Here is a 25,570-nt window from a genome sequence, read left to right on the forward strand (position 1 = left end):
TAGTTGGTGTGTATGTTTCCACAATTCTTACACATATAGAAGAAGATATTTTAAAAAAATCCTACATGAAATGGGATTATACCACATACATATATTCTTTGCTGTTTGCTTTTCTCACGATACAATATATCATGGTCATCTTTCTGTATCATTACTACCCCAGTCTTACTTTGGTAACTATAACATTCCATAGCATGTATCTACCATAACTTATTTAACCATTCTCATTGACAGACGTGTAGAATTTCCAAGGTTTTTACTAAGAGCTGTATACTAAGCTTCCTGTACCTTTTTATTTGCTGCCACTCATGGAAATTTTCCTTTAGGATAGACAGCTATGAACCTGATGGATCAAAGAGTATGAACCTTTAAGCTTTTGTTAGATACTTTTTAGTTGTCCTCACGGTCCTGGAGTCATTAATGATAAAGCTTAAGGATGTTGTTGTGGTCTAGCCAAAAACTAAAGATAACACAGGATTTCCCCACCATTTAAGAATGTAATCTTATTTTTAAAAATTTCTACTCACATGGTAGTCTTTTCTCCGACATCGTAGAAGGATAGAATTTGAAATGTAAAAATCTGCCAGTCCTTTACCACTCCCCAGATAATGAAGTTTTTAAACTAATTTGTTTTTATTCCTGTGGTTACCATCAGAATTTAAAGTAATATATTTCTTGATATATCTGTCTACATGGTGTCTCTTTACTTCCTGTTATGAAAGCTGAGGAGTTTTGTGTACTTATACCACCAATTGTGCCTTCTGCCTCCTGGGTTTTCTTATTACGAATTTCGTTTCCTGTAGCTTTTAATGTTCTTAGTTTGTTAGCTTTTTGGGCCACCACCTTGAGGCAGTCTCCCTTGACTAACTGACCATTATGGTAATGAGGAAGCCACGCCCCCAGTGTCTTTGCTGCTTTTTCCTTTTCCTTTTAGACATTGTCAGGAATTTCAGTTTGCTTTAGTTTTCCTTGCAATTTCTAATTACTTCCTCTTTTTTTTTTTGTAATGTCACTAAAAGCTTTTATCATAGTATTTAAAAAGACTTTAATTTTGCAATTATAGTACATGGATCTTTTTCTTTTTTTTTTTTTTTTTAATTTTTGAAGACATTCTTTAGCCGGTTCTCTTGATTCCTGCTCTGCTTGAACTGTCTCCTGTGCCAGTGACTGCAGTCATAATGGACATAAAAATAATTTCTTTTTCAGAAACAGTGTTGGAAGTAAATTTCAAAATTCATATGTCTGGAGAGGTCTGTAATTTGCCAGCATACTTGATTCTTGGTTTGTCTGGGTTGTGAATTCTTGGTTTTCAGTCCTTTTACCTCAGAATTGTGAAGGCTTCCATTATCTGTCTATCAATATCAGATGCTATTCTGATTCTCATTATTTTGTATATAATATGGCTTTCCTCTCTGAATGTTTTTGAAATGATCTCTCTATCTCTCTGCGAACTTCTGTTTTTACTGTACCCACACTGAGGTTGTAAGTATTTTAAACATCCATCTTTTTCGGCTTGCTTTAATATGCAATTCCAAATCTTCATTTCATTCAGAAGGTTTTTCTATTGTCTCTGTCTTATGGAATTCTTAATATATTAATGTTGGGACTCTTGGAGCTATCTGCCTTGTATTACTGTTTCTTTCATATTTTCTGTTTCTCTCCTTTACTCTTAATATTTGGAAGATTTCTATTTTCCAAAATACTATCTTCAGTCATGCCTAGTCTGTTATGTAGCCCTTCTGATGAAATTTTTATTTTAGCCACTGTGTGTTTGATTTCCAAGATCTCCTAGTGTGGTTCTCTGGTATTTTCATTTTTCATAGTGACCTGTTTTGTTGTTTGTTTTAAATGAATATACCCCTTCAAACTTCTAGCATAGTAATAGAGGTATTTGTGTGTTTGGTTTGGTTTGGTCTTGTTCTGATTTGTTTTCCCTTAATCTTTTCCCTGGTCTTTCTCTTTCTTCCTGTTCGACTTTTCTCAAATGTCTAGTGATCCCTGGTTGGTTAAATTTGAATGAAGATTTGTATTGGTTAGCATAAGTAGTTGTCTTTCATTTCATTTATAGTTGAGTAAGTCCACTTACCCAAAAGTCTCCTCCCCTGGATAGTAGCCTTCACTGTGGACTCTTGTGTGTATGTGTGTTCAGTGACGTGGGTGGGGAGTAAGTGGCAACTGCCATGAGCCACAATTAAGTGGATTGTATTGTGAGGTAGAGTGCTTGGTTTACTTCACTCTCAGATGGGGTGTCTTTCTTTTTCCTCGCTCCCTTCCTCATCCTTCTTTTCCCTCTTGTCTCTTGTCTCTTCTCCTCTTTCCCTCTTCCCTTCTGTCCTTCCTTCAGCTCATAGTGTAGCATTGCGACAAGCTTTGTGCTGCTTTCTTCTCCAGTCTTAAATCCTATTCTTGGGTTTCTTTCAAGACTTACTTTTGCTTTGTTTAGAAAGCCCTTGTCTGCTTTAGGTGAGGGTAGCTGTTCTATATAAATGAGAAGTCAGCAGGGACCTGGACAAGTTGCTTTATGGAGGGTTCTGTCATTACCCTCATTACAACATCACAGCCTTTGACACTGAGCTGTCATGGAGCTTAGAGCCTCCCCCCCGCAAGTTTGTCCTTTGTGGGGTTTGAACTCACAACCCCCAGATCAAGAGTCACATGCTTTTCTGACTGAGCCAACCGGGCGCTTCTGTCTTTTTAAGGCCCTAAACAGCCTTCTATGTGTTTTGGGTTATATTTTTTTCCACTCTGGTTTATTCATCAGTAATCAGCTCATTTATTTTTGGAGAATGCTTACATTTGGGTTGAAATTTTAATAAAATTAGTGGTCAGTATCGGTCTTGGGAAATACGTGCATCCACTGTAAACCTTTGAAAGTAATTTAGGAAGGGGCTTGCGTTCATCATTTCATTTAGTACTAAAATCATGATTTATTCCAAGACATAATTTCTTTTTCACATTAGTGACCTTGAAATAATTCCTGTTACTTCCCTCCTGGTATTCTTCCTATTTACATCGTTTCTCCATTTCTTAAGGAATGTTATGTTTTTAAGTTTTTAATCATGTATTTGAAGCTTAAGATAATCCATGGCAGTGGGTGACATAGAGGTAAATGATTATAATTAAAGTCAGTGAAAGACACTTGAGTTAAACCTAGTATTTTTCCTGTAGTTTTCTTTCTCCCTAGAAATGAGTTAATATTCTTTAAAAATAGAAAAAATGTAGAGAGAATCATCAAACATTTACTCCATAAATATAAAAGTAAGTCTCTGTGTTGGAGACTGCATTTTGGTCTAGTGGAATCAATAGTTACCTCAAAAATATTATCCATCTTTCTTAGTTACTTAAAACATAGACAAAGTAATAAAGGCAGTGGTGACCCCCATTTTAGATTTTCCAGTTGTGAGAAAAATGGCATTAGATCAAGTCTAATACGTGGGTTGGATGTTGGTAATTAGACCTCTTTTCTCAGAGGTCATTTGAAAACTGAAATGTAGCAAAGTCTTAAGAAGTCTTACTTTGTGGGAGTATTTTTAAGTCGAGCCATTTTCTGCTTTCCTATTCTCTGTTCATAGTAGGAACAGCTCTTGCTGGATAACTAACTATGGAAATATCTGTGCCCATGGCCAAATTTTTCAAAGCAGAGATTGGATCACAATAAGAGCTTTTATTTATTGTCTGTTCAAAATGGGTGCCAGGCATGTTGCTTAATTATTTATATATCTCATTTAATTTCTGAAACAACCTGTTAATTGAGTAACCTTCATTTTACACTTGAAAATATTAAGGCTTAGCAAGGGTTAAATAAATTATATAAGCCCATAACTGGTAAGTGACATCTGATGTTTAAATAGGTCAGGTTTACTCCAAATTTTTTACTATCAACCCTTGTATAGCATATGAGCACTAAACAACATACCAATATGAATTAAAGTATCTTGAACATATCCTTTCTTTGACTTCAGATAATACTGTTTCGACACTGTACCTGTGCTCCTATTGCACAAAGCTAATTTCATCTCTTGGTTTTTTCTTCCTACAAGAGGGAAGTATAGTAGCTTGTATGTAGAAATCTCATTTGTGATTCAGTCTTGACGCTGCTCAGAGAGGAGGGCAGAATTAAACATTGACCTCTTTTCCCTATGAATACAATTTTGGTTTTTAATAGAATGTGCATAGATGTATTGCTTTCTTAGCTTTTCATCATTCATTCATTCAATAAAGCACAAGAAGATGGCAGATTTTAATCACCTCCACAAGGAAATGCTGGTATTCTTTATAATATGTCAAGTTTAACTTAAAGTGGCCTGGATTTTCACATTTCCTAGTAAGTATTTATTACTTGGTTTCCACATTTCTAGAATGGTAAAGAGCTTTTTTTTTTTTTTCTTAGATCTGTGGGAAAAATTTAAAAAGAAATTGCATGTCTTCATTTCACGCTTATGTTTATAATGAGGTATTGGCTGCGTAGTGAATTGTAGATTCAGTTTCCCCCCACTTTAGCACTGTCAAGATCTTGTTCCAGTCTTCTTGGAGCCAGTGTTTTGATGAGAAATTTTATGGTAGTTTGTAGAACGTCACCCAGTTGGGATTTATCTGATGTGTTTCTCATGTTGGTTTTGGTTTTACGGGATTCGGGGAAGAAGATCACAAAGGTGAAGTGCCATTTTCATCACATCACAGCTAGGATATATACTGTCAACATGATCTGATATTGACCTTGATCACCAGGTTGAGGCAGTGTCAGAGTTCTCCAGTGCAAGGCTACTCTTTCCCCCTCTTTCCATACTGTACTCTTTGGAAGGAAGTCATGAAGCACAGTCCACACTTAAGGGGTGGGGAATTATGCTTTACGTCCTCGAGGGTGGGGTAACTACATAAGTGATTTGGAATTTTCATGCGTAAGAGACTCAATTCTTTTCCTCTTCATTTTTATTCAATTATTTATATCATTGTGGACTAATGGGTATTTATTTATTGTTTTTATTATGATGGAAGCTAAAGAATATAACCAGCTCCCAGTTACCTTATTTCTGCTTTGAAACAGAAAAGGAAATAATTGTCAAGATCCAATTGGAGTGTGATGCCATCTCAGATTAGTTATTTATAGAAAAAGTTCTTAGTACTAGCTTGAAATTAGTCTTCTGGGAATCATGTGATAGACCTTGCCTCTAGCAGTTATTTAGGGGTTCATGTAATCTTCTTGTTCTGATACAGGTAAATTTCTTCAACTTTGCCACTGTTACCTTCCTTAGTAGTAGATGAATAGGATTATATAGGAAGCCACATTTCCCAAAAATGTGCAAATATACTCAAGTACCTTCTGGCGAAACTCAAAAAGAGAGTCAAAGTACAGTTGTGGATGACTATGATTACAATGGGGGTTAATTAATTACTTCTAGTTTGGCCAGGATTCTGTGTTGCTTTTATGTCTCTAAACCTCCAACTTTTTTTTTTTTTTTTTTAAAGATTTGATTTATTTATTCGACAGAGATAGAGACAGCCAGCGAGAGAGGGAACACAAGCAGGGGGAGTGGGAGAGGAAGAAGCAGGCTCCCAGTGGAGGAGCCTGATGTGGGGCTCGATCCCATAACGCCGGGATCACGCCCTGAGCCGAAGGCAGACGCTTAACCGCTGTGCCATCCAGGCGCCCCTAAACCTCCAACTTTAAAACACAGTGTCCTTAATCTAGCCAACTGAGGGTGATGAACCAGTTCACTATTTTAATATTTTTTTTCAGAAGGAATGCGTTCCCTAGAAGTGCCGTAAAGTACCATTTAAAATTTCTTGTTTTCCTTTTTGATCCTGCTTTTTCTTTTATTAGGGCTTTCAGTCATGGCTTCTTTTCACTCTTGGCCCAGGAATCTGCTGGCACTAATGACTCTGTCGTTAATGTAGCACAGGTACTGCCCTTTTTGGTAGTCTTGGTATTGCTAGACCCTCCCATCATTCTTTTAAAGGTTTTTTTGGTTTTTACACTTTCTTTCTAGTTTTTCAAGTGACGACTATATGCTTTTCTTGACTCTTGAAGACTATTATACCATCTGTATATTACTATTGAATTATGAATGTGTGCAGAAATGTTTGCTAGAGAACCTTGATTGTCTGATTACACACATATACCAGTGCACACTTTTTATAAAAGGACTTTGTAGCTGGTTTCTGCCTTGTGTGTGGGACAAGGTATCTCCTACCTCAGACTAATGGCTGATGTGCTTTGTGATACTAGTGGTTAATATTTGGGACAGTACAATAACAATGAGATTGAAAGAATATTTGGGTGTTGCATTCTTTCCCTTTAAGCTTCTTTGATGAATATTCTCCAAACTAGCTTTTTTTTTTTTTTTTAATCCTTTTAATTAAAAACAACGAAAAAAGGGCCAACAAAGGGGAATTTGCTGTTGGGCAGGAAACCTGCTGCAGAGCTACTTCTTTCTGGTTATTATAAAAGAAGAATATAGAGGATCAACACTCATTCTATATACTCTCAGGCAATGGTTTGGGAAACAGATGTAGATTTTCCTGTTGTATCAATCATCTCCTGATTGTTTTTCTCCCTTTCATAGTTCTCAGGATTTTTCTAAATATAATCTTTAAAATTGACTCAAATAGAAATTGTGGTTTTCTCTGTTACATCCTTCCCCCACATTATTGTATAAGTTTAATAGCAGTCTGACACTAAGTTTCAGGAAAACTTACGCCTGTATATGTTTTTATTGGTCTTAGAAATTATTTATTTATATGTCATATATTCACCAAAATTTTTCACTTTGATGCCAGAAGTAGTTCATGGCATTAATCTTATGAGAGGTATACTTAATTTCAGTTTTTAAAAAAGATTTATTTATTTTAGAGCATGCGTGTGTGAAAGAGACAGAGCAGGGGAAGGGGACGGACAGACGGAGAGGGGAGAGAGAATCCCAAGCAGACTCCATGCTGGGCACAGAGCCCCAAGCGGGGCTCGATCCCTGGACCCTGAGATCACAACCCGAGCAAAACCAAAAGTTAGATGCTTAAGTGACCCTGGTGCCCCTTAATTTCAGTTTTAACCTGCTTGACAGAAACGTTTCTTTTAGGTCAGCCTTTGTCAATCTTCCATGTAAATACATAGTACAGATAAATAGAAACCATTTACGTACATATGCAAATTACATGTATGACTTAAGTAGGAGATTGGCAAATTTAGTTTTAATGTTTATATACTGAATACTCTCCTTACACCATACATTTCACAGTTTTTTATAACCTGGTAAACATTTTTGTGTTACCACTCAGCTGTGTCAAATCCTTACATTTTGCCATGCTTATTTCTGAATTTTTTTTTTAATTTAAAGATTTATTTATTTATTCGACAGAGATAGAGACAGCCAGCGAGAGAGGGAACACAAGCAGGGGGGAGTGGGAGAGGAAGAAGCAGGCTCATAGCGGAGGAGCCTGATGCGGGGCTCAATCCCATAACGCCGGGATCACGCCCTGAGCCGAAGGCAGACGCTTAACCGCTGTGCCACCCAGGCGCCCCTTATTTCTGAATTTTTTTTAAAAGAACAACTCATTACAGAAATGGTTAAAAATCCCTTTATGCATCCCTTCCCAGTGCCCTTCCTCTTTTTCCCCAGACGTGTCCACTCTCCTGGATTTAGGTTCTTCATTGCTAGACAACAAAATAAGCTAGCATTTCAAAATTTCCCAGGTTCATCTTCTAAGGGACTTGGGAAGTGCTTTGAAGAAAAAAGGCTCATGGTCACATTCTCACCTGCAGATTTGTAATCAATATCGAAAGCGCTGAAGGCTCTCAGACATGGAAAAATATAACTTAATTTTTAAAATTCAGCATTGCCTAACTCTTTGACCACAGAACCCCTTCACCCAAGATTCTGTGCTCTGGTGTGGCTTGGAACATGCTTCTTGAAAAAACACTGCCTTGAGGTATACATGATTGACTTTCCATTTAATTTTATAGATTTTTACTAACGTCGCTTTCTAGATTTGGAAGACGGAAAATCTAATATTATCACTTTCAGTTGATAATGACTGTTGGATCAAGTTTAAAATCATTTTGCAAAAAAGGGAGGTAAAATGTTAATAAGTTGCATGTTTATTGGCCAGGGTACAAGTTACTTATGCTGTTTCATTTTTTAAATTCTTGAGTCCGCTAATTTATTGAATACTGAAATGTCTGGCTGTGGACCATGGCACACAAAAAATGCCCTTTGCCTTAAACTGATCTGTTACATTTTATGTTCCTGTGGCTGGAAGTAGACTGAGTTTGTTGTTAATGTTTGACACATTTTCTTGAAGAACAGTTCTTCAGCTGTTAATGTACAAGATCGTACCTGAATTCTTTGTTTGCTTTTTTCTTCCTGTATTAGAAAATCTTGGTGCTTTTTTGTAAGTTATGTATAAAAGAAATTTTTCTTAAGATTTGTTCATATACTGGTCTGATCCAGGAAAAATAAAATGGGAAAATGGACACTATTTTTGACCTTCAAATAAAACTATATATTGGTTTTCAGACTGTTCACCGAGCCTTGGGGTCATATGCATTGTCTTAAGGCAGGACATTTTATCTGTGTGGGTTGACAGGTCCCTTAGGATCTGGTGAGAATGTGGAGGAGAGATGAGGTTTTTGAAAAATACACAGAGGCACACAGTTTACATACAATATTGCAGAATCCTGGGAACCACTTCCTATAAAGGAAGAGTCCAATAACAGACCTCAAGCCACCTTACTGGCTTGTATGTCACTGCACTATACCTTATGGTTCTGAGATAAGAAATGATAAACAGGAAGCCTCCACTTTCTCCACAAATACATCTGGAACTGTTCACCAAGTATCTACAGACTAAACCATCTGCCCTGTTATAAGAATTTTAGGGTTTATTAAGGAGTCTCTGCATTTTATTTCTAGGATCTCCCTTAAAACACGCGTCTGCGCACACACACATACACGTATCAAGCAGCTTTTCATTAGTTAGGAGAAATCGTTTTACATTCTGCACCTTGCTATTTTAGGCATACTTGTGTAACATTTTTTATTTTTTATTTTTAAGAAGATTTTATTTGAGAGAGGGAGAGAGTGAGCACAAGTGGGTGGAGGGGCAGAGGGAGAGGGAGAGAGAGAAGTAGACTCCCTGCTGAGCAGGGAGGCCAACGTGGGGCTCGATCCCTGAGCCACCCAGGTGCCCCTGTGTAACATTTTTAAAAAGAGTTTTTTTTTTTTTTAAGATTTTTATTTATTTATTTGACAGAAAGAGACAGCCAGCGAGAGAGGGAACACAAGCAGGGGGAGTGGGAGAGGAAGAAGCAGGCTCCTAGCGGAGAAGCCTGATGTGGGGCTCGATCCCGGAACGCTGGGATCACACCCTGAGCCGAAGGCAGACGCTTAACGACTGCGCCACCCAGGCGCCCCAAAAAGAGATTTTTCTGTTTTCACTTGTGTAGAAAAGTCTCTCAAGAACCTGCACTAGTTGTTTTGTTAGCTTAATTCAGTCTTTATTCTGAAAACATTTTTATTCTAAGTGTTAAATCTCTTGAAAGTTATTGTACCTGGGCTATATGATTCTACAGATATTTCCCCAGAGTTCAGTCCTCATGTTTGTTTGGTGATTGAGCATCCAAAATAGGAGCCCAATAAATGTTGCTGTTATGCACACTTATTTCTTTAATGAGCCAGTGAAAGAGCTTATAAATGAGCATGTGAAAGAATGATCAAGTGGAATACGTAAAATTGTTTTTCTCCCATTTGGTATAAATTCTGATGTACAATTAATGGGGTTTTTTTGCAATTAATTATTCTGAAGTAGTAAGTTAAACAACTCTGGTGTGTCAGACACAGTCCACAAACCAGTGCCACCAGCCTCCCAAAAGATTCTAATTCTGTCACTGTTCATTTAGCTAGGACCAAAGAGAGTGTTAGCTACCTAAGAAATGATGCAAAATTCACTCCCTCCAAAGCTAAATCTCTAAAAGGAACCCGGTATGGTGAGATTAATTTGTAATTTCTTTGGGTGGAGTTAGGGCATGTTTGTCACATTCCTTTCTTCTTTTTACCCACTCCCCCCAATATTCCTTTATTCTTAACAAGACCCTGCTCTTCAGAATCAATCTGATTACTTCTCAGAAAGGTAAAAGAAGTGATTCTTATTTATGTATTTATATTTTACCCCTAAATTCTTTTCTTATGTAGTTCCGAGACTCGGAAAGGTGTACAGAAGTTTGTCTACTACAACCTCCTCAGTTACATTTGATTGATAAGTGAAACAAAAGGAACTACAGGTGACCCTTGCACAACAGGGGATTAGGAGTGCTGATCCCCCCACTGCAGTCTAAAATCCTCGTATAAGTTTTGACTCCCTAAAAACAACCATTTATAACCTATCATTGACTGGAAAGCCTTACCGATAACATAAACAGTTGATTAACATATTTTGCATGTTATATGTATTATATGCTGTCTTCTTAAAGTAAGCTGCAGAAAAAAAAAGTTACCAAGAAAATCATAAGGAATAGAAAATACATTTATAGTACCATACTGTATATCGAAAAATATTTGCGTGCAAGCGGCCCTGCAAAGTTCAAACCCCTGTTCAAGGGTCAACTGTATTTTGCCACTTCATTTGGATGTTACATTTAGTGAGGTGAAGGGAAGATGGGAACGGGAAGAAAATTCGGGCCACCTCTGGGCACTGGCTTAGCCCTTTTAGGCCTCAGTTTTCTCTTCTGTAACAATTTCCGGGCTGGAAACCTTTGCAGGTCTTAGCTCTGGTAGCAATTGAAGATACTTTTTTGTTATTGTTCATTATGGAACAGAGAATGAATAAAAATAATACAATCATGGGAACGTAAGTAGAAACTTCCTTTAAAATGGCTAATTATAGTTCAAATCAGTGTTGTCCAATAGGACTGTTTTGGTGATGGAACTATTCTAGATCTGTGTTATCCAGTATACTAGCCAGTAGTCACAGGTGGCCATTGAGCACTTGAAATGTTGTTAGTGTGACTGAGGAACCTTAATTTTAACTGGGATTAAGACAAGTTTAAGTAGCCACATGTGGCTGATAAGTTACTGTATTGAACAGTGCAGGTTAAATTCTTAAGTATTTGTGAGTATTTAAAGGGAATTCCACACAAAGATTTATTAATGACAGTGTTGATCTTTATTTGCACCTGGAATCTCTTAATTTTAGAATTTGGCAATTGCACCTCCAACTTTCAGTATTTAAATCTTTCTTCCAGCGTATCTTCCCTTTCTAATTGCAATCAAGTATGGATAGGTACTATGACCTTTCCCAGGGATCCTGGAGTCTTGGTAACCATGTGTCCATATCGCTGGCTTTTTAAAGCTGTTATCCTACTAAGAGTTTATGTATTTACCACAGTCTCCCTGTAGACTCCTGTTAAGTTCCCTGCAAGGCTACACCTTATCCTGTGTTATGCTTTGTAGTATCTGGAGTGGATTTGATGTTGAGAATTTTATCTTCATATTGTCTTATAGGCTTGATTCTGAAACATTTTAATTAAGGCCCACTTTACAAAAATGCTGGCTCTTCCACTGGCAAGAAGTTTTTAGTCCTAAAATCTTGAGCCATTAGCAAGATACTGTTAGTACTAAAATATCTAGGTCACTGGGCCATAAATTCACTTGAATGGATTTTCCAATAAGTCTGTGTCAGTTGCTTCAGTATTGCAAACACTAACTACATTCTTGAAATCTCCGTATTTGGGGATCACAAAGAATTTTGAATGGTTCTATCCTGAAATTCTGGACCTTTGAAGTGATAAAAATTAGTATAAAGACATTCTTTTGGGTTAATGGTTAAATTGATAAGCTATGTGTTTGGGACTCAATCAGTTTTCTGTGAGAGAATAATTTATATAAAATAATATAAAATAAAGTTTTTATATATAGCACTCAGCTCACAAAACCCATAATATTCTTGAAACTTAATTTAGTCATACTGAGTCTGAGAGCTGTTTGAAAAAGTGCATCCCCCACTGAGGCTTTGAAGCACATCTTTCTGGGACCACAAGCGCTAGTTCTGTATTGGCAAACAAAGGCACTAATTAGTCATTCTTGAGGTTGGAGTAGAGGGAATCCAAAGGCAGTTGCCATTAAGTAAAGTAATAAAAGAACATGTTAAAAACTTCAAGCAGTCCAAGAGCAAATGCCTTCTTATTCTCATAGCATTTCTTCTCCCTAAAAAACTATTATCAGCTTAACTTTCCTTTTTTACAAATTGGACTAAATTACACCTTGCTTTTCTGCTTGTATTTTTTAAAAGGCTTATTGGGGTATAAGTTACATATGGTAACATTCACCCTTTTTTTAGGTGTACAGTTCTATGAATTTTGAGAAATACATATACTATAATGAAGGTATGTAACTTTTCAGTCCCTTCAGAAAGTTCTTTTCTCTGCTTCATTTTTGTAACCACCACCATAATCAAGATATAGAACATTTCCATCATCCCCCAAAAGTTCCCTCTTCCTGCCTCAGTTTTAACAGCTGTATTGTATTCAGTTATATGGATTTACCTTAATTTTCTTAAATAACCCCTCATTGATTTTTAGGTGTTTCCAGTCGTGGAGTTCAAACAAGGTGCAATAAATGTCTTTGTAAAATTTTGGTATGATTTTACAGCTACAGACATAGAGTAAATTCCTAGCAGAATTAAGGGCTGTAACATTTTGATAGATAGGGCCAAATGGTCTCCCTCCAAAATTGTACCAATTTACTTTCCAACCAGTTATGGATGACTGCCTGTTCCTCTATTATCACTGTGTGTCACCAAATTTAATTTTTGCTACTTTGATAGAGAAAATATTACCTAGCAAAGTAACTTATGTTCAGTGGTGGGTTTTTTTTTTTCTCATTTTAAAAACATCAGAAAGTTTATACACACACACACACACACACACAAATCTAACCTGTGTTATTTGTGGTTATAGCTACAAAATAACATTAGAGAAAATGTGAAAACTTCACCTTTGTTTCTGTTATTTCAATATAGTTTTCATTTGCTACTTATTCACATCTACATTTTTGTACCTATACGTGAACATTTTTATAATCACCTCCGTGGCATATGCATGGTTTCTGCATGTATTATTTTGTTTGCTGTTTTATTATTTATTTTTAAGATTTTCTTTTTAAAAATTTATTTATTTTTAAAGATTTATTTATTTAGTTTAGAGAAAGAGAGAGAGTACATCAGCTGGGGGAAGGGCAGAGGGAGAGAGAATCCTAAAGCAGACTCCCCGCTGAGTGTTGAGTCCCGAGCCTGATGCGGGGCTAGATCCCAGGACCCTGAGATCATGACCTGAGCTGAAATCAAGAGTTGGACACTTAACTGACTGAGCCAGCCAGGTGCCCCTAAGATTTTAATTTTGAGTAATCTCTATACCCAGTGTAGGGCTTCAACTTAGAACCTCAGGATCAAGAGTTGTATGTCCCACTGACTGAGCCAGCTGGGCCCCCCTTGTTTGCTGTTTTAAAATTCACTTTATTTCATGAGCATTTTCTTTTGTTCCTAGAATCCTCATTTTAATAGTTGTATGTTCTTTTTTTTGGCCATGACACATTCATTTAATTATCCCACTTCTAAAATTTGTTTATACTTTTTCACTATTTTGAACAAAGTTTCAAGTGCCATCTTTTAAATATAATAGTTAAAATCCTTTAAGTTATTTTCTTAGAATAAATTTCTATTAGTCTTGTTCTGGATCTAAATGCGTCAACATTGGCATGAGAGGGTACAATCTTATAATTTGAAATAATTTTTGTCACTTCATTGGGAATTTAGTAACTTTTTTTTTTTTGCTAAAAAAGAAAGCAGTTGCAAATCATTGTGCTTCTGTGGCAGATTAAGCTATCTATTTTTCCTCCTTTTCATTTGAAAAAATATAAAAATGATACGTGCTACTTGTAACGATTTCATATCCACTTTCCAGAGGTAATCAGTCCGCTGCTATTTAGTAAATTAAATTTTTTTGAATTTTTTTCCCCAGTAGATCATTAATGTGTTTCAGTATTTAAAAATTACCAAACAATGTACAATGAGGTCTCCTTACCCAGTTCCCTCTCTTGGGGGCAATTAATGTGATGATTCTCATGTTTTCTTTCAGACACATTTTATACATTTTTGAGCAAATGTATGTGTGTGCTTTACGTATGTATGTGTCTCTTTTTAGGTCATAAATGTTAGCGTGGTACACATATTTTTTGTACATACTTTCTTAGATAAGCCTTTTATTTGTATTTAATTTTTAAAAAGTAGATGGCACATGCATATGGTTCAAAAATAAAATAATGTAAAGACTTGAATAGCTGCCCTCCCATCTGTTCCCTGTCTGCTATCTTTCAGTGAGTCTTTGTGCATATAGAAGCAAATAGGAAGAGACATCTTTTCTTTTCTTTTCCTCCTGTAACTCTTAGATTAACCTTAGATTTTCACATCTTGGGAGGCAGAATAGAATAGTCATTAAGAGCTATGGATGGGGGCCAGCTCTCTGCATTCAAGATGTCTGCTCTGCCACATATCAGCTGTGTGATCATAGGCAAGTTGTTTAACCTGTCGGTGCCTTGTAATTTTCATATGCAAACTATTAGTCAGTATACTTTGCTTAGAATAGTACCATACATATAAGAAGTATGTGTGCTTGTTAGTGGTAGTAGTATTTTTATTATTAAGGACAGTAACCGATAAAACAATACCCAAGAATCAGTACCAGTCAGTTGGATTTATATTTAGTGAGATGTATGGATTTGGGTAAATTCATTTAGCAGAAAAGGATAGATGGGATTCCTTACTTGTTTGGGTTCTACTTAAATACATTTTATTTTATTAAAAAAATTTTTTTTAAAAAGTTTATTTATTTATTAGAGAGAGTAGGGGGAGGGGCAGTGGAAGAGGGAGAGAGAAACTTAAGCAGTCTCTGCCCTGAGCATGGAGTCCAACACAGGGCTCAGTCTCATGACCCTGAGATCACGACCTGAGCCAAAACCAAGAGTCAGACGTTTAAGCAACTGTGCCACCTAGGTGCCCCCTTAGGTATATTTTAGAGAACGTCAGAAAACAAATTCAAAGCAGCTAAAATATATTTTGTTGTTCCTTTTTTTATGGGCTGATGAGGTTTTTTTTTTTTGCATACACTTCTTTAAACATATTTTTATGACAAAAGTGTCTCAGAAAAGGTGAGGGTAGAGGTGGCTGCTAAGGGTATGAACTTTTTTTGCGCAGTGCATCACATTTTAAAAGTGTTTTCTCATGTATTTTCCAAATTTGGTTAAGTTACACACATATATCAAACATAATATTTAATTTTGGGTGATAGTGACCCATAAAGCTTTTTTAATTCCCTGGCCATATCTTTTTAGGGTCAAATTGTTAATGACATTAAAAGTTCTTAGGGTGCCTGGTTGGCTATGTTAGGAGAGGATATGACTCTTGATCTTGGGGCTGTGAGTTCAAGCCCCGCATTGGGTGTTGAGATTATGTAAATAAATTAAAACAACAACAACAACAACAAAAACAACAACCCTGAAAAAAAAAGTTCTTAAGGGGCGCCTGGGTGGCACAGCGGTTAAGCATCTGCCTTTGGCTCAGGGCGTGATCCCGGCATTCTGGGATTGAGCCCCACATCAGGCTCCTCTGCTATGAGCCTGCTTCTTCCTCTCCCACTCCCCCTGCTTGTGTTCCCTCTCTTGCTGGCTGTCTCTATCTGTCAAATAAATAAAAAATCTTAAAAAAAAAAAAAGTTCTTAAGCCAAGCAAGGGACTGGAAGACTGAGTTGTATTTCTATACAATGTTTCCATCCTCAGTTCTTTTTCTTAATAAAATCAAAGCAACAACAAAACCTCTTTCCCCTTTCCCACCTTCAGATCCCAGTTACAAAATTATATATGTTCATTGTAGAAAATATAAAAACAAACAAAAAACCCCAAAAGAAAACATAAAAACAAAACACAGGGAAATAAGAATCCCCTTAATACCTCTACTCAGCGTAATATTATTTCTTTAACAGTTGGTGTCTAGACTTCTTGCCTTTTTCTTCAGATATGTGTGCACACGCACTCCTGTACTAATCTGTTTGTCTTTTACAGTGGTGGCATCAGGAATGCTGCACACGCTGGTGTTTTTCTTTTTATCGATCGTATCATGAACATTTTAATTACATCATTACATTACTATAGTATCATTTTTAACAGGTGTATCATATTCCATTGAGCACATATGCCATACTGAAATATGGTTTATAATTTATTTCCTATTCAAGGGCATTTAAAAAATGTAAACATTCTTGTAGGCGAATCTTTTTGGACATCCATTATTTCCTTGGGACAAATTCTGAGGCATGAGGTTATCAGGTTGTAGGATATGCACGTTTTTCATGCTTTGGTACACATTGCCAGACTGTTGTCCAGGCATTTGGTACCTCCCTACATACTTGCCAGCATGGGGTCTTGTCTTTGGATAAGTCCATGCCTCTTTGAGACACAAGTCACTCCCCTTCTGAATTAGTGCAGATTCACTTTCCATTGCCTCTAGAATCATCTCTTCCTTCTTCCCTTCTTCCCTCTCTTGCTATTCTTCCATATACTTCCTCCTTCCCACTTCAGACTTCATAGAAGCTGAATTTGGTCCTGGTTGGAGAAGGACCTGTTTCAAATACTCTTCACCTCACTCTGACCTGCATTGTAGTGCATTTGCTGTATAAAATGTTCCTGAGGCTTTTTCTGGACAGCACTGAGTTTCCAAAAATCTTACTAATTTCTTTCAGTTATGTAAGTTTTAATTTTCACTTTTGTGGTTTTTAGTATCAGTTAATGTGTTCCATTTGTGAAGTGACCTCATGCTCTAGCACAGTGATTGAGAGAACTATTTCTGGAATCCTGTAGACCAGGTTCAGATTCCAGCTCCTGTTCTTGTTGACTAGCTTGGGAAACTAGGATGTCTTATTTAACCCTTCCAGTCCTTCCATTTCTTTTCTCCACTTGTAAAATGGATATAATGATAATACCTTCCTCAGGATTTTGTCAGGGTTTCAAGAGGTGATGCTTTTAAGTGTTCCATCATGCCCTAACCAATAGTAAGCACTCAGCAGAGTAGCTCTTACCATCATCTCATCTGGCGTGTGTGTGAGTGAAGCGTGGATTGTTTTTCTCATTTTGCATTTCAGTAAATGGGATTCCATCAGAAAGAATATTTTTCCTACTGCCACATCTAGAAAGCACTGGCATGTGAACCTGAATTTAGGACTTTTGATCTATAAGGACTACTCCAAAATGGGAAAACTAGAGTGAAGGACAAGAATTGTGCCCAGTAATTAGGATCATTCAGGAAAAGCTTGAAAAGCTTTAAATATGGGGCTCGAGTGACACAGCTTCCAAAAAGCTTAGACTGGCCTACCAGAAGAAGTAGGCAAGAAGATGAGCTTAGTTGCAGGAGAAGAGGAACTGTTCCTGTGCATCTTGGCCTCAAAAGAGGTTGCTCTATTCAAAAGTCGTCCCCACACAAAGACCAAAAGAGTCTTTTCAAAAAGGTTAAGATGAATGAGTACTAGGATCAAAACATTTAATAAGTTTGTCTGCTTTGGTTTAAATTAGAATGGAGTGCTGCTTTAAATATATGACTGATTAGGTTTTATTTTAACTTGTTTCCAACAGGGCATGGTGCAGATGTGAAATGTGTAGACTGGCATCCAACAAAAGGGTTAGTTGTTTCAGGAAGTAAAGATAGTCAACAGCCAATCAAGTTCTGGGATCCCAAGACTGGGCAGAGTCTTGCAACACTGTAAGTGATAGGAACCCCACCTTCGTCCCTAAACAAAGGGGAACAAGGCTGCCTGTATTGTTTAACTTTGAGCCTTCTCTCCTCCCGTGTATTCACGAAAAACTAGGGTAGACAACAGGTGAACTTTTACTTAGAGTCTTCTTATTAGTTAAATATGATTTTTGTTCTGCCGTATGTATCTAAATTTAATTTGGGTATCCCTGGGGGTGGAGGCAGGGAGGAAGATGAGGAGAAAGGTGGTTCTCACTATCCTAGGTTGCGGTCTCTCCTCATGGTACATTTTGGCACTGTGTGGAGGTGTTGTGGCAGCCACTTACTAGACATAGCCCAGCCTTCTCCATCTCACCACATCTATTTGTAGAGAAGTCTTCCCCCCCAGTTTTGAATCCATTCTCACTTTTTGTTTGAGGTGCTTGCTTACGATAATAAAGCCTCATAATAAAGTTTTGTCTTTTTAAAATTATTTTTTATTACATTTTATATTATATGTATTATATTTTATATCATATTTTATATTACTGTTTTCTATTATCTGTCAATATTCATAGTTAAATGAACATGTTATTAACATGTTTTTGACCACACCCCTGTATCCTGGTCCTTCTGGCTGGAAAGTGAGCCAAATCCATAGTGAGCTGGTTGGAACAAGGCTTCCTTGTTGCATAACTCCAGTGGCCACAACCAAATAGAACACCTTGTGACTGGTGCTCCTTGGAGATGTCAGGCCTTGACTTGTAGTGTTTTTAGTTCAAATTAACCCTCAAATTATCCTGCTCCCTTTTTTAATGCTTTATGAGAGGAGCTTCACTGAACTTTGAAAATTTAGTGAACTTTAATGAATATTATTTGATGTGTTTGGGTGCTTCCCCTGATTCACTGATAAGCTTTTCTATACAGTTGAAGCTCAGCTGCTATTTTAATTGGTTAATGAAAACTGTAGTTACGTAATGGACATTAAGAAGTAAATAAAGCCTGTAACATCACAAGACCACAGTTAAAAGTACACTTGAAAGAAACAGGTCAACTACAGAAATAATGTCCAAACCTCTTTCGAGGAGGCCAAACCTCTTGCAGCTTGACCTATATGCTTTTTAACAAAAAAGGCCATTGTATCAATTTATCCTTGTTTTAAATTCTGACAGATTATTTTCTTGGTACTTTGTTTCTAGCCATGCCCATAAAAACACAGTAATGGAAGTGAAATTAAATCTCAATGGCAACTGGCTACTCACTGCATCACGTGACCACCTCTGTAAACTTTTTGATATCCGAAACCTGAAAGAAGAGCTTCAAGTCTTCCGAGGTCATAAGAAAGAAGCCACAGGTCAGTGGTTGTGGCATGCTTCTCATTCTGACTATTACGTGCAGTGTGTTGAGTTCCTAATAGTGCCTTTCTCCGCGTTTTTGTTGTACAGCTGTGGCCTGGCATCCTGTTCATGAAGGACTTTTTGCCAGTGGAGGGTCCGATGGCTCTTTGTTATTCTGGCATGTTGGGTATGTAATAGTTACTATGTAAAGAAGCTGTATATCTTATGAAGAGAGCACCCAAAATAGTGAAACATAACGTCTTGTGTTTTTCCTGAGTGTTCATATGTCCTCTATCAGAGACTTGCTGCAGTTTTCAATTCCGTAAACCCAGTTTAGAATAGAAAAATTTAGCACCTCTATTTTTAGATATGGAAGTCATTAGGGAGAGTAAAACAGATTTCCTTGGTTCTTATTGGTGAATTCATTCTTGAAGCATTTTTCGCTCTGAAGTACTTCTTTAATGAAAGAATACATTGCTGATGACGAGTGAATACTCTTGAAACGTGGAACTGACCGGATTCAAAGTAACAGGCTTTGGTAGCTTTGTGTTACAGTAAAAGAAAATGTCCTTTTTTTTTTTTTTTTTTTTGGTAACTTTTGTGAAAAGACTTCTTCCTGTGGTGCCATTACAGGGTAGAGAAGGAAGTGGGTGGGATGGAGATGGCCCATGAAGGAATGATCTGGAGTCTGGCTTGGCATCCTCTTGGACATATTCTCTGCTCTGGTTCAAATGACCATACTAGGTAAGCTTTATATAAAAAATAACAAGGAATTACCATGTTCATGGAGCAGCAGAAAATGAAAATTTATGTTTATTTTTATTGATAGATTAATGTATTTGTAGTCCAACTTCTTAGGAACATTTTTGTGGTGGTTTATAAATAAGTATGTAACAATAAGGAGATAGAGTATTGAGTATGACTTTACTATTTGAATTTTGCTTTGCCTCCTTATTAAAAAAATATTTTGACATTTAAATTTTTAGAAGAAAGGCATCATAAAATTTTGTTATGTTTACCAGTGGGCTGCTTGGTACTCTTAAGTGCCCAGAAATACACTGAAACCATCCTCCTCCCCTCACCCCTCCAATCACTTTTATTTTGACAGCAAATTCTGGACCCGAAACCGACCAGGTGATAAAATGCGAGATCGATATAATCTCAACCTATTGCCTGGAATGTCTGAAGATGGAGTGGAATATGGTGAGACTCTTACACATTTATCCTTCTTTGAAATCTGATATTCTCTTATTAAAGTGCTAGTTATAGAAAAGGTTATATAAAACTAAATTTAGTTTTATAGTTTACTGATTGATAAGGTTTCATTTTTATAAAGTGTTCGTTTTATTGGGCCACTATGTTTATAAAATCTCTGTTGACTCTAGATGTATTCCTATTTATAGATGACCTTGAACCTAATAGCCTGGCAGTAATTCCAGGAATGGGAATACCAGAACAACTAAAATTAGCTATGGAACAAGAGCAGATGGGTAAGAGACATTGTACCTGCATGTTTTATTTTTATAAAGTTTTTGTAGGCCTGTTTGTTATCTACATGATACTGCCAAAATGATTTATGTTGAGACATGTTGATAAAAGTGATATAAACTGCATTATTATTTAAAATCGATTCTTCAAAAAATGTGTTTTTTGATGACATGGCCGTTTGCTCTCATTTCCTTGGCTAACTGCTTCTTTTTGTGGTTACAGGGAAAGATGAATCAAATGAAATTGAAATGACAATTCCAGGTTTGGACTGGGGAATGGAGGAGGTGATGCAAAAGGATCAGAAAAAAGTTCCTCAGAAAAAAGTTCCTTATGCAAAACCTATTCCTGCTCAGTTCCAGCAGGTGAGTCACTAGCAGCAGCCCCACCTTGTCCACGCACTGGGAGGTTCTGCCTGGTGTCTCTTGCATTGTCTCATCTGTGGAAAGTATTTCTGTGCTACAGACTTCTCTGGAGTATTCTTCGACAAAGTTCCTATCTGCTGCTCTGAAGTTAGTGCTGAGTTTGTCATGACTCTTGTAGCTCTTCTTTTATTCTCACCTACTTCTTATTGTCCAAGCTAGCAGAGGAAGGAGAAGAAAGAAGCATGGAGCAGAGAGAGTATGTTGACTCTCCTCTACTTTGTCTGTCTTCTGCTTTATTTGTCCCCTCAACACAAAGTGCATGTGCCCTTTCCAAGAGGTGGGCAGGCTTTTCATTCTCAATACATGTAAGCTCTTACAGTGTTGATCACGTTAGTAGTTTCTACCCGGTACTGTGCTTGCCTGACTCCATTCTTGTCACAAGGAGGAGCGTTAGAAGTAAAGGCAGTACACCAGGAGAGCTGACTTGTATTTGGCCGGTTGGAATGAACCAGTGACATTACAGAATGTTTTTCTCATTCTCTCATTGTAATATACACACTTAGGATATATTTTAATATTCCCTTCTTTCTCAAGGCTTGGATGCAAAATAAAGTTCCAATTCCTGCCCCAAATGAGGTACTAAATGATAGAAAAGAGGACATTAAATTGGAAGAGAAGAAGAAAACGCAAGCAGAAATTGAACAAGAAATGGCCACATTACAGTATACCAACCCACAGCTTCTGGAGGTGTGTAACACTCCTTAGGGGCGGTTCAAGATAATCTAAGAAAATAGTAACATTTTTTATTGGTACACTCTTACATAGGAAGGAAGGGCTTCTCAGATGGGTCTGATGAACACCATTTCTTTCTGTTTTTCTAATTTTTTAATTGAAGTATAATTGACATACAATGTCATAATAGTTTCAGGTGTAAAAGAATTCTGTTTCTAAGACTTTTAAAACCAGATCAGTCAAGCAGTGAGTAGACCTAGGTCAAATATACATGTTTTAAAAAGATTTATTTATTTATTTTAGAGAGAATGCAGGAGGAGGGGCAGAGGGAGAGGGAGAGAGAGAATCTGGAGCAGACTCCCCACTGAGCTCAGAGCCCGATGTGAGGCTTGATCCCACAACCCTGAGGTCATGATCTGAGCTGAAATCAAGAGTCAGACACTTAACTGACTGAGCCACGCATCACCCCTACATATACATTTTTTAATAGGAAAGATAAAGCCAACATAGTTTTAACTTGGATCATTTATTTATCCACAGATAAAATAATTTTTCTTTTTCTGTCAGCTCTAGAGCAGGTGGTTTGCTCTTATTGTTTTTCACCTTCGACAGTTACTAAGAATGATAAAACATTAGTAAATTATTGAATATAATAAGATGGATATAAATAATCCTTACTGCTGCTTTCCAATATTTAAAAAAAAGGAGTCTGGAGTGAGTCTGGAAGCTTGTACGCTCTCAGAATATCTGAATGTTCTATGGATTCTAGTTACTGTGGAGTGTTGAGAGGTCGATGCCTTATGTTTGTCTTGCGGCCCCCCCAATGAAATAAGTGATAGCAGTATTGTCGTCTTCAAGGGCTGTGGTGTATTTATCAGTATGCTTTTTTCCCTTTCTTTCCAGCAACTTAAAATTGAAAGACTTGCACAGAAACAGGCTGAGCAAATTCAGCCTCCTCCTTCATCTGGCACCCCTCTCCTCGGACCCCAGCCCTTTCCAGGACAAGGTCCAATGTCTCAGATTCCTCAAGGTTTTCAGCAGCCCCATCCATCTCAGCAGATGCCAATGAACATGGCTCAAATGGGGCCTCCAGGTCCACAGGGACAGTTTAGACCCCCTGGACCCCAGGGACAAATGGGACCACAAGGTCCTCCACTGCATCAGGGAGGTGGGGGGCCACAAGGATTCATGGGACCACAAGGGCCCCAGGGCCCGCCCCAGGGGTTGCCGAGGCCTCAGGACATGCATGGGCCCCAAGGAATGCAGAGGCACCCTGGACCTCATGGCCCTTTGGGACCTCAAGGACCGCCTGGACCACAGGGTAATTCTGGTCCTCAAGGTCATATGGGTCCTCAGGGTCCACCTGGCCCACAAGGTCATATAGGCCCTCAAGGCCCACCTGGTCCCCAGGGTCACTTGGGCCCTCAGGGGCCTCCTGGTACTCAAGGTATGCAGGGACCACCTGGTCCCAGAGGAATGCAAGGACCTCCTCATCCTCATGGGATACAAGGTGGGCCAGGGTCTCAAGGGATCCAAGGTCCTGTGTCTCAGGGACCTCTGATGGGATTGAATCCAAGAGGAATGCAGGGTCCTCCAGGCCCCCGAGAAAATCAGGGTCCTGCTCCCCAAGGGATGATGATGGGCCATCCGCCTCAAGAGATGAGAGGACCTCACCCTCCAAGTGGACTGCTGGGACATGGCCCTCAGGAGATGCGAGGCCCTCAGGAGATGCGAGGCATGCAGGGGCCTCCAGCCCAAGGGTCCATGCTGGGCCCCCCCCAGGAATTGCGAGGGCCTCCAGGCTCACAAGGTCAGCAGGGGCCGCCCCAGGGCTCTTTGGGGCCTCCACCCCAGGGTGGCATGCAAGGGCCCCCTGGACCTCAGGGACAGCAGAACCCGGCAAGAGGGCCACATCCATCTCAAGGGCCAATACCATTCCAGCAGCAGAAAACAGCTCTGCTAGGTGATGGGCCCCGGGCCCCCTTCAATCAGGTATTATTTATTTCTAACTTATAGGCATTGCACATTGGGAAAATACGCTCTGCACAGAGGCGGCACTTCCAAGTGCTGTGGAAAGCAGTCACAGCTTGTATCAGTGTCCCTCAAGTAGTGATGGTGGCTTGAGAATAGCATGGCTGAAGAAGGAAATGAGAATAAACAAGACCATTAAATATATTGTAATATGAATATTTTTAATAGAAGTCATTCCAGAAAAGATCAACTCTCAGTTGAATACTGTTCATAATTGTCCTGGGGCTCTGAAAGAGCTGTGGCCCTGAGCCTGGCAGGTCCCCCTTTTCTGGGCTCTTCAGTTTGTAGCCTGGTGTTTCATGGGCTGATCTGCCTCCCAGCTCTACTCTTTAAGAGAGTATGGAGTATTTAACTCGCAAGTGTACGGTAGACTCTGATCTCACTATTTTCATTTCAGTGAATGCTTTTAGAGATCTCTGAGTCCAGAGTTGTGCATTCTCAAATGATGACCCTTTGGACAAAATGCTGTTCAGGTTGTTTTGTACTCACATGTAAATTTATTTACTGGAGGGAGTAATTCTGTAGAAATTGTCTTGACCCTTTTTTGAGGATTCTGTTTTTGTCAGCCAAGTTTTATTACCCATTCACTGGGCTTGTGCTTGAGAAATGGTGTGAGGAGGGTTCAGGTTTTGTGGGGGAATTACAGAAAGACTGCATGAGCATGAATGGATTTACCACTGTTTGGCTCTGTGGTTTTTATGTTTTTCTCAGTTTCATAGTCTGGAAGCATTATCTGGGTATGAACTACTGGGTTTGTGTCCCTGAAGTCCATTGTGGACCAAAAGTGAGTGAGCGAGTGAGGTAATGTTGACTCCTTGGGTCTTCACTGAGAGGCACTCGATCCGTTTGGAGAGGACGTGCTGCAGATGCTCTATGTGGAAAAACACAGCCTGTTTTGCTTCTTCAAACATCTCTGAGAATCCGTCATGTGAAGATGACCATTGGGATTACCAAATTGCAATAACCAGCTTAATAAGTAGGTTAGGCGTTACTCTTCCATAGATCTTCCAGGACTTAACAAGTGTCACAGCGTGAAGAGTAGTTGAGTTTATTTCCAGAATTGGTCGGGCACTTTGTAGAATTTAGGATGAGTGGAATAAATCTAGGTTTATTGTCCTGAACTGCCATAAAATTTGCAGCATTGTATGTTTTATTAATACACAGAGCATTTGTGTGTGTTTACAGTATCGGTTCCCTAACCTTATGGTAATGAATTAACAGCTTTCATTTGAGAGGGCAAAAACAGTGATGACCTTTAGCTACCACATTATGACTGAAGTTAAAAACATGTCAGATTCAAGAGGATAGGCCTGAGTTTCTGGGACAATTCAGTAAGAGTTTTTATTATATTAAATAGAAAAAGATTTTGTACATGAAAAGCATAATGGCTCTAAAAATTTAGTTGACCTATAGAATGAGTATGAAGGTTTGATACATTATAGGACATTTCAGGTCTCAAGAGTTGTCTGATGAAAATCTCTGCTCCTGAAGTCTGTGCTGAAGTCTGACTTTCTTCACTCTGATGTGGCTAATTATTTAAACCAGTTGTTTCAGTTTGTTTAATTTAGTGGAATTGCTTTCTGGTGTTAAAGTAATAGCATGAAAGATGTTGATAAGAGCAGTCCTTGGGTGAAGGGGACAGGAAGCAAAGGACAGAAATTACTGGTATTGAGTTAACGGTAATCATTTGTAGCTACAATGCTGAATGTCCTATCCAGGCTGCTCTTTCATGTAGCTAGTTTAGAATGTGCAAGCAGTTTTGCTGTGGATGGATTTGAAACTGTGCTATTTTCATAGTAGGTCCAGTCCCCAAATGCACTTTTTTTTTTAATAAAGGAATGTATTTGTTTGTTAAGAGA

The 25,570-nt window shown here is 38.2% G+C and overlaps 1 protein-coding gene across 6 annotated transcripts in view; it reads left to right on the plus strand.

Moving 5' to 3' along the window:
- Positions 1-25,570, plus strand: part of WDR33 (WD repeat domain 33) — a 108,334-nt gene that overhangs the window by 70,211 nt on the left and 12,553 nt on the right. For 4 of the 6 annotated variants that reach the window (XM_026510220.4, XM_048214597.2, XM_057316925.1 and 1 more), the window contains exons 8-16: positions 17,665-17,791; positions 18,961-19,115; positions 19,207-19,285; positions 19,732-19,842; positions 20,207-20,301; positions 20,502-20,588; positions 20,809-20,948; positions 21,543-21,695; positions 22,584-23,672. In XM_026510220.4, coding sequence (XP_026366005.2) covers positions 17,665-17,791; positions 18,961-19,115; positions 19,207-19,285; positions 19,732-19,842; positions 20,207-20,301; positions 20,502-20,588; positions 20,809-20,948; positions 21,543-21,695; positions 22,584-23,672 — 2,036 coding nt within the window. Of the gene's footprint in view, positions 1-7,687; positions 11,981-17,664; positions 17,792-18,960; positions 19,116-19,206; positions 19,286-19,731; positions 19,843-20,206; positions 20,302-20,501; positions 20,589-20,808; positions 20,949-21,542; positions 21,696-22,583; positions 23,673-25,570 lie in introns of those variants that run through there. The other 2 variants (XM_057316931.1, XM_057316941.1) reach the window with 2 other exon arrangements.

The sequence above is a fragment of the Ursus arctos genome, unplaced genomic scaffold, assembly GCF_023065955.2.
Source record: "Ursus arctos isolate Adak ecotype North America unplaced genomic scaffold, UrsArc2.0 scaffold_1, whole genome shotgun sequence".
NCBI classification, from domain to species: Eukaryota; Metazoa; Chordata; class Mammalia; order Carnivora; family Ursidae; genus Ursus; species Ursus arctos.